The 9,872-nt window shown below is 49.0% G+C and overlaps 1 protein-coding gene across 6 annotated transcripts in view; it reads right to left on the bottom strand.

The window, feature by feature from the left end:
• The window catches only part of LOC122384773 (glutamine--fructose-6-phosphate aminotransferase [isomerizing] 2-like), a 32,900-nt gene extending 23,117 nt beyond the window's left edge, over window positions 1–9,783 (bottom strand). For 5 of the 6 annotated variants that reach the window (XM_043372498.1, XM_043372497.1, XM_043372496.1 and 2 more), the window contains exons 1-5: window positions 9,636–9,776; window positions 3,906–3,996; window positions 2,634–2,737; window positions 1,488–1,634; window positions 1,005–1,171 (exon numbers count right to left, since the gene is read on the bottom strand). In XM_043372498.1, the coding sequence (XP_043228433.1) occupies window positions 1,005–1,171; window positions 1,488–1,634; window positions 2,634–2,737; window positions 3,906–3,996; window positions 9,636–9,642 (516 nt within the window). In that variant the 5' untranslated portion in view covers window positions 9,643–9,776. Of the gene's footprint in view, window positions 1–1,004; window positions 1,172–1,487; window positions 1,635–2,633; window positions 2,738–3,905; window positions 3,997–9,635 lie in introns of all 6 variants that reach the window. The other variant, XM_043372495.1, reaches the window with a different exon arrangement.
• Window positions 9,784–9,872: the final 89 nt, after the last annotated feature.

Below are 9,872 nucleotides of genomic sequence, written 5' to 3' on the forward strand. Positions count from 1 at the left end.
GGAAGAGGCCGGGAGAAAGTGACCGGACCACCGAAGGTCAGCAGCTATCAGCTGATGTGGCGCCGCCCCGACCGCTGGCAGGTCGCGGTGGCGGGGGCATCGTGGACCGGGGAGATGAAGGATAAGAACGGATACCGTGATAAAAAGACGATGAAGGGACGACTCTGCGGGTAGCGTGATGGAAGAAGGATGGACGTGGTAAAACAGGCAGAAGAGATGTACTAACAGAAAGAGAAAGGGAACGAGAAGACGAAAAAGATTAGAAACGGCAAATAAGAAAGACTTTAGAGAAAAGGCAAAATCGTTTTTAAAGGGGTAGTAGACGCGGCAGAGATTAATACGCAAACAGCAGATAAGAAACAGCAAATAAGAAAAATTTAAGAGAAAAGGAAAAATAATTTCCAAATGGGATGGTAGACGCGGCAGAGATTGGCAAGACGCCGATGATAGAAGAGGATTGAGTGGAATAACCCATGTCCGGCCGAGGTAGCCAATTCTCCGGCAGCACAACCGGCTAATGTCCCGGATTGGCGGCTTTGCATGCGATGCGGTCGGTAACGCCCAGCGTCTCCGTATGTGAAGCGTCTCAGCGTCTCCGTATCTCCGTCTCCAGTGAAGCCGCCTGAGTACACACTGGCACTACCGATAACCCCTGCTAGTCCATTACCCTGGCGGCCCTTACACCCAACCCTCCGCCGGGGATAGGGCCAGCACCCCAATCAGTATGTGCCGCGCTCCTACCTAACCTCACTATCACTTGCACTTAACGGTGAGTAATACATAGCTGCAAGAGAACGGCCGACGATCGGGCATGACCGCTCGTCAACGTTCACCGTCAAACCCGGACGTCCAAGTCACGGAAAATGAACCAATCATTAAGAGTCATAATTCTCGTAGTCTTCCCAATGCCCAATTCTCAATCCAGTAGTCTTGCAAAGGTTTTGCAAGACCACTGGATCAAATGTCCGTAGTGTCTACATTTCTCGTTCCCCGGCGTGACTGACCAGCTGCTGGATGACGAGCTCCACAATCTGCTGGAACGTGTGGTTCGGGTGGTCGCGGTACATGTGCAGCGTCAGCTTTGAGATGATCTCGGTGTCGGTCTCAGACTCGAACACGTGGTTCTTGGCAATCAGGAACTGCTTGATGTCCTTGTAGTTGGTGATGATGCCTGCGCAGGTGACACAGGACAGTTAAACAACTACCACTGGAAAAAGGCGTCACTTCTAGCTTCACCTCTAGATCAGCACTCAGCAGTCAGCTTTGAACCTCTAGCGAGCTACATGCCTGATTCCATTACCTAGCACAAAATCTGAACCTGATCTTACCATATATTACCAGCTGATAAAAATCCACATTAATAAACAGAGCAAAACAGAGCATCCTAACAAAATCGTCAAACCAAAGCTCAGCTGACAGCTCATCGGCTAGCTCAACTGAAAAACCCTTGCACGCCGCAATCTACCCGGCCTCCCTGATCGACTCACCGTTGTGCACACAGATGAACTGTTTGGAGGCATCCGATGGCTGAGGATGCGCGTTCACGGGCGCCGGCACGCCGTGCGTGGCCCAGCGCGTGTGCGAAATGCCGACGTGCGTCTTGAGAATCTCACTCATGTCTTGCTTGTTGTCCTCTGCAGGGTATATGAAGCGTGAGGTCAGGTAAAGTTATAGTCAGAATGGAGCTAGGAGAGATTGGGGTTAAGTAGGGACGTCCAGAGCTAGCCGGTCATCGGTGCCGGCTCACGGTAAGGTTTTTACCCCCGCATCGACTGGTAAATAATGTGTCAAAGACCTGATGCACTACTGTCGTTCAGAACCGTGTTTTGGCAAGCGTTTGTTTGGGTTACGGTTGTGTCTTGTCAGAATGACACGATCTGTGATACTGATATGCAGCTTGTCAATACACATGTCAACCGCGTCAATGATGATGTCACGGTACGTGAAAAAAATCCCGGTGTTCATGGGCGATGTCATGAAGCTCTCCCTAATGCCCCGTTATTTTTATACTGTAAACAGCACACCAGTAAACATTCAACAGAGGCCAGTAATTGCGGTCACTATCGAATGAGCACACGGGTGTATACGGGTAAACCATCTGGTCTGGATACCACCACGCGTCCGCCCCCAATAATCTGACGCGGCATATAAACAGAGCCTGGGGCATGGCATCATCGGATCGGGTTACCGCGAAGGAACGGCCCCAGCTGGGTGCTCTGACACAGGCCAGGACGATGGATTTTAAACCTCTCGTGCAATGGAAAACGTGATATACATAAACGTGATATGAATATGTAGAATGATGCGAGATCACGAGACATGAGACAAATATCAGGCAGGCATACAGCATTCAAAGATCGCAAAGCACTACAAAGTCTTCCGGACCGGTGACAGCTCTGGGTCGTCACCAGAGTATATAGATCACCGTCGTCACCACTCGTCAACTGTAGCTCAACCTTCTAAATGTCCGTCGAGTGAGCCCTCCTGTTTGAATAACGGTGAACTGACTTGAGAAATGATAATAGATTTTCTGAACAAGGGCGGCACGAACCTCGCATACACATGAGACAAAGTTAGCTTCACCCAGAGACAAAATTCCGAAATAAAACTAGGGACCGCGCGCTCGCACTCACCGGACATGATGAGGTCCTCGAGGTTCTTGACCTTGCCCTTGGCCCGGTAGATCTCGATGGAGCCATCCTTTCCGTCCACTCCAACGCCCGCCGAGTCGTAACCACTGCGCAGAGGGGAGGGGTGGGTTAGCAGTTAGCACGCGGGGCTGGTGTGAGAAGGGACAGAGGATAGTTGGCTAAATGGTAAGGACTGGTAACGCACAGTAAAGTCCGGGGAAGTCGTTTCAAAACGGTGAGAAGTTACCGTTGAATGTGTCTTCTTTTCATCAGCATCGATGGAAAGTGTATTAGTTGCAATGGCTCTACCAAACCCTTGGCTTATATTGACGGAAATGGGAGTACTGGCCTTAACAGGTAACTCGTTCATCGTAACAGTACGAGTATCAAGTACGAGAACCGCTATGGCACAGTCGAAAAAAAAGAATATAATGATACGTTATTATCACGGTCCTCGAAGTGATTGATATGAAAGCACACTATCTCAACAAGTAATAGCCAATCGAACGTGTCCATTTGCAGAGCAAATACTCGAAGCAATAACCAATTGAATCACTTCTTGACTATAGTGTGCAGTGCCGGTGAAAGAGGAGTTCATAGCCTAATAAAAACAAACTTGGTTTGTAGCCAGCCAATGAAGCAGGAATGCGATAAGGGCGACCTAACCATACCAGGAAGGAGTGGATCGGTAATGGGTATCGATGAATGCAAATATACAGACCGTAGCAGAGATCCAGAGAGCTCACGTCATGCTCCAAACTATGGTCGGTGCTCAAAGCAATCAGAGACTGTATCGGGACACGAGTACGATACAAAGCACAATGGGAATTTGAGGATGGAATTTCTGGCTCGCTCATTATTCCGTTTTCAATGTGATGGCAGCTATTCTGTGTTCAATTGGGATCGTCCTGTCCGACAAAGTCGGCAGTGAAAGGGAACGACGGAGTCCGTTCAGATTGACCAACACATTGACTTGGCGTGACCACTGATCCATTCTCACGGATAGACATTCGGGCGGCCGAAACGGATTGCGTTACTCTTTAGATTCCTCTAGCTGGCTAAATAAATAATAACCCTAGCCTTCGTCACAGATGATCCACTCGCCAAGGTTTCATAACCGATAACCGACCACGCCTAAAGCCACATTACCGGTAGACGTATCGTTCAGCCAGGGGTGTTTTGTCAAACAGTAAAACTAGCGCAGCCACTGAGCCAGGAGCAGGATTAGAATCAGGATCAGGGACCAGGGTTAGAGGCCGACGTAAGGCTACTCACCGGTACTCCAGCCGCTGCAGTCCCTGAATCAGAATCTGAAACACCTCCTTCCTATCCTTCGGAGTCAGGTGGTTCAGATAGGCGAAAATTCCTGAAACACACAGAGCCGCCCGACATGAGTTTAATACAGTTTAATTGTGGAATAAACACATCTGGCGCGGACCCATGACTAGCAGTAACGAACACCATGTCGGCTGCAGGAGCGCAAGTGGTATAAACATAGCCGCCCCTCAATGTCACACTTCAATGTCAACCTTCCGACACTTATTCGTAAATGCCATTTTATCCAACAGACACATCACATCTTTCATGTCACATTCCCTACCATTCTTTGTCAGGTAATCTCCCGTTCCCATCCCCTCCACGGTCCACCCCCCCCCCCCCCATCCACTGTTTCTTCAGGCGCTCAGCTGGGTGGAAACAGCCCCGCCAAGGTCGGAGGACCGTTCCACGACCTTGTCTGTGATTATCCCAACACCAGATACTTTCGCCACCGTCCTAGCGGAGCCGAACGACGCTTCTCCCCGCACTCAAGGTCTCGGAGCTGTTTTAGGACCCCGCTCACGACGGTTTTCGGCGAGCATTCAGACACAAAGTTGGGAGTTCTCACGTGAATGTCATTCACGCGTCCTTCGTTACTGCCCTTGCGGGGAAACGCCTCACCAGTTGCGGCCTCCAGCGGTCCATCGGAGGGCATCTGGGGAGGGGCGGATCTATCCGCTACCAGACACGCCCCAGACACAAGCCGCTCGGCAGACCGTCTCCAGAGCCACGCCCCGCAGATAATAGGGTACTCAGACTGGGGTATACAGACATACAGACAGAACTGTAATTGTCTGGCGACCCTGAGGATCTAGATGTGATTATGGTGCATAGCATAGGTAAGGAAGTATGTTGGCAAAAACGCGTTTTGGTTTTTATGGATACACCAAAAATGACGGGTTACGATTCTGAAGAATGGTTGAAATTGTTTCCAGACAAGGAAGCAAACAGGGGCAAAAAAGAATACGCCAAATGACGGGTAGAGCAATTAGTAAATGCAGTCTGTTAGATTCCGCACTTAGCCTTCTAAGTTCTAACGGTTCACCGAGGAAGCTAAATCATGCATCAGAGCTCCATTGTTCTTTTAATTAAGATCCAAGACGAGCCCAGCACAGTGACCAGCTACTGGGCGACCTTCACATTAACATTAACAGAACGAGGAACAGATTAAACACGCTGCTCTATCTGGTTTCTAGGCGCGGACACCAGCGGCTGACCTCAAACAAAGGTCAGAGCACATCCCATATGGGGTTAGTAGGGCCCAGGCGCCGACGAACGCCAAAAACCAGACCCATATTGGGTCCAAGGATTCCGGGCCAGCGGGGCGGACACCCATCATTTGTCATACCTAGACGCATTTGTTTACATGGGCGCAATGCGACCTGACCCGCATCTGAGGGCGCGGGTACGAAGTTCAACAAGTTTTTGTACGATCACAGAAACAGGAACGGTCATCACTTGACATAAAAAGCGCAAGTATTTGTCACTCGTTGCTATTAACCTACTTTTACGGTAACGTCTAATTTATTAGCCAGAATCGAAAGACATGCATCCCAATTTTAAGCACCTAATACATGCTTATCAAAGTCACAACCAATTACAGTTTACCACTTACAATAATCTTCTCAAGCACCCTTCAAAGCGCTATGCAAAACATCCGTCAAATTTATCCTAATGATCCAACTAATATCGTAATCAATTTGGAGCTTCAACACGCATGGACGCTGCGAAACTCCGGTGTGATATGGTCCAGCGATGCCCGAAAATATATTAAAATGCGCAGTTTATGTCGCATGATCCAAACCAGTACCACTGCTACCACTGCACAGTGCACGTGCCTTCATTCAATCCAGTGATATCATTCAAATAGTCGGGCAGGCCCCTCAGTACATATGTTCAGCGGTCAAATATTGCGGGGCGGGGTCGATGCTGGACATTGACGATGCCCCATGAAGAACGTGTATCATCCATGGGTGAAACTAAGAGCATGACTTCCTCCAGACAAAGACACCCTCGTCCATCATCTCGTCCGCAATCGAAGTGATGAGCTGTCATTGGTAACAGGGCCATTTGTTCGAGTCATATGGAACATTGCGGGTCGCTGATGTCTTTTCACGTTCCTAACGGTCCAATCGGAATCACAAGCCTTTAGACTCGAGCTAAAACATATCATGTCAGCATCTCCTTACAACCAGTCCGTTGATGTTTACTTAGGCTGTTGAACGCAGCCAGCACCGCCTCCATCCCTACGACAGTTATCAACATAAAGGCACGGTTATCAACCGGCAACAGCACTCAGGACTGACAACTACCTATCATAACAAATAGGGGAGGAGACGGCAGACAGGAGTCGGATACCACTTCAAGGATTAGATGGAGTGGGTGGAGTGGGAGGGGTGGCGCACCGACCATCACCGGGTCACGGAGTTCACCAATACCCCTACCCAGAACTGCAACCGGTACCACTCAAGGGTATCCGGAAAGGCATGAAGACGCCGGGGTAAATTGGACGGATTAGCTAATCGCAGCCATTAAACTATAGACGCCGGGATTAAAACCAAATCACGGGTCCATCAGTGCAGCGTTATCGCACCGGTGGCTCTGACGGAAGTCTGATAGCAAATCTACCGCGGCGTCCGATCAGCGATCACCCAACCGAGGCGTGCACGGTCCGTCTGACCTGTCGGCCACGGAGATAGGGCCTTTGCGCGGTGCCCGGGATACTCGGTCCTGCGGCGGACCGGTGAGACGATAGAATATCGGTCCGGGACGGTAGTCACTGACCATTGATCACCGGTAGATCGGTGGATGATATGAAGCTCTATGACGTCAGACTTCAGAGCGGCTACGTGGGTGGTGGCGGCCCACGCGGTACGAGGTACACACACTCGCGTATCCGGATATGACAAAACAAATCAGGTGCGACGATGACTTCAGTCCGTTTGTACTGAACTCAACTTCAAAACCTCTAAACGAGTCGTTTAGTCAAACGACACTGAAGCGTCCATGCCTCAAACCACGCTCCCTATCGCGCTCCACGGCGTTTCGTGGTGTCCGTTCATCTCAGGCGAGCGCCGGACCGGTTTGACCCGGCCCATGTTTCCCAACGAGCTGCCACAGTGACGTAATATGCCTCCAGTCTGACTGTTGCAATGTGGCGGCGCCGACACCACGGCACCAAGTGAGAGTGGAAGTGGAAGTGCACCTAGGGACCATGGGCCTCCTATAACTCAGAAGGATGTCCACGAGATTGGGATATTAGAAGTCTGAGAAATGAGGTAGTCCTGGGATTCAACAAACATCCTGAAATATGAGTATACACCTACTGGTCCCAATTGCAGCTGCTCTTACTAAAATCGATTCAGAATAGGTATATGACACGAGCCCTAATTAGCGTAAAGTAAACCGAGCAGGTGCTACAGGTGTTACAGGTTAAAGTTCGGTCGACTTGCATCATAGCTTATCAATTTATTGAGTGCTAGCATTCAGCATTACCAATACCCATTGTCAGCCTACGTCCATTTCTTGATGACGGAAATAGGCCTATCCTACGAATGGTAGCATGCATCTTAGAGCGGAATAATAAAACAAAAAAAACTAAAAGCAAGACCACCATTAAAACCGACATAGGCCGTCATTGTAATCAAACTTTCTCACTTTACACTCCGAGAACCAACTACAGCCACGCTGAACGTTTCCCAACTATCAGTCGAATCTTGCCCCAAATCATAAACAGATCGGAATATGTTCCTTTCACTGCAACCCGAGAGGGATCCATAAGCCGTATGGTAGTACAAATCCTCTTCGCGCCTGTCTCCCCGTGGACACTAAACGGACTGTGACGCGAGTGAAGAGACGGTGGAGGCATACCTACACCTGTGCTGCCGTCAGTACGGGAGGGGAAGGAAGAAGGCGGGGACGGGATTGCACCTGCCTAAATGAGAGCAGGTCCCGCCCTCGGAGGCAGGGGTAAGGAGATTATTTTATATAAGTCGTAGGATTCTGACAGATCGTCGGACACACGTGGCTTTCCACACCGTATGCCAGGAGACATCATTTAGTCCTCACTCATCTAAACCAGTGTTTCATCCTTTTGAGAAGCTATGCAAAACAGAGATCCAACCAGCGCACCGCCGGTGGCGACACACGTGAACCTCCTGCTTCGGAGACGGCTCAACACACGGTACAAGACAGCTCAAAGCCGACCGCTGGCGCTGGCGAGAGAAAGACCGGTGCATATACTCCGTAGGAATCCAAAGAGGGAGATGTACCAGCGGGATAATGTTTCTGTGAAAGGATGAGCGGTAGGGACAGCGCGATTGCCGTGAAATCCCGTCAGAGAGGCGCAGACGGTGGCTCAGGGAGCCGATCGGCTAGGAAAGGGGAGGGACGGACAAGGTCGTCCGCGTGCCCGTCTAGGGCGACCGTACCGAACCGGCCCCGCCCCGGGCTGACCGGCGCCGCGTACTTTCACGGGCCGCCGCTGCGGAGACGACCACCTCCCCTCCCCTCCGGTGGAGGGTGGGGGGGGGGGGGGAGAGGGGGGGGGCGTGCCGAGGCCACGCCCAGGGGCCATGAATTCCCGGGAACAGAGCTGGCTGGAGCTGACCGAGCCGGATCGACCAGGGCACCGAGACGTGCACCATGCATCTAGGGGCATATAATCTATATTGCTGACTGGATGAATCAAGGAAAATCCTTTGGAAAACCTAAAAGGCATTTTCAATTTCCATGATTACTTATGGAATCTTAAAATGTTTTGACATGGTTTATTGGCACTACAAAACAGAAACCTGAACCAAAATTTCATTTAAAATGGGAAATTCACCTTGATAATCCTCTGGTGGAAAAACACTGAAGCAAATTATTGTGAGAAGGGAGTATGTACAAATAACCTAATCCCAGTATCATAAAAAGTGACATTTTTATGGCTTAAATGGGAACAGTGCCTAGGCATTTAACTTTCACGCAAATGAAGGGACAGTTAAGCTGAAATAACTTTCAGGCATAATTGGTTTATTATACATAGTAGGTAAATTAATTAACATTATCTATGCATGAGCCTTAATGAATGATGGGGGGGGGGGAACCGAAAATAAAACAAATTCAGTAAATAATCTGCAAAGAATCTGCAAAGATGGGCACATTAATTAATGATGGTTCTAATGTGGAAGCATGTAATTTCTTCACTCTGGTGCTGCTTGCAAAAATATGTAATTCCAATTTCCAAAGTACACTTTTCCTAGGATGTAAGAAATTAAAACTGCCACTTTCTTTTTGATTATCAGAGGCTCTAAGGACAGCTTACTCAGAAAAGGTCACATGGCCAAAAGGTCATGTTTGGCCAATACATTTGTGGCACATACCTACAGCATTGCCCAAAATTCTTCTATTTGACTTCATAAATCATAGGTTTCAATCAAAGAAGTGTCGCACAATGCTGAACCTTTGTCTAAGAGTGATACCTATTATACCTAAATGAGTTCAGCTCTTGAACTGAAGGCACCACATATTTTTTCCACAGAAGAAAATAAAATTAAGTAGAAACACTAATTGTTGCTTAGTTAGGTAAGGATAACCGATAACCGAAAGGAAGTAGTCTGAAGGCCTTGGTCTGAAGTCACCGTTACAGTTAGTGTGCAGAATGCAAATTAATCAAAGTAGTAGAAAATATGACTTAGCACTCACCACACATGATGACAGGCGTCGATGCTGCGCGAAATGAGGGCGGATATCCTCACGGAGCCCGGGTTGCGACTGCTGGCTTCAGCGTGAGACCGGATTCACGAAACCTCGGTATCATGTCTCATGATCTATTATTGCTCCCTGGTTTCCGACCTCAAAGCATTCCTTTTGCTGTTTTATATGACGTCATTTTATCAGAAGGGAATGGCATGGTTTTACCAAAGTGTCTTTCCTATTTCA

This window comes from Amphibalanus amphitrite, unplaced genomic scaffold (assembly GCF_019059575.1).
Source record: "Amphibalanus amphitrite isolate SeventyFive unplaced genomic scaffold, NRLGWU_Aamphi_draft 000198F_arrow, whole genome shotgun sequence".
Classification (NCBI taxonomy): domain Eukaryota; kingdom Metazoa; phylum Arthropoda; class Thecostraca; order Balanomorpha; family Balanidae; genus Amphibalanus; species Amphibalanus amphitrite.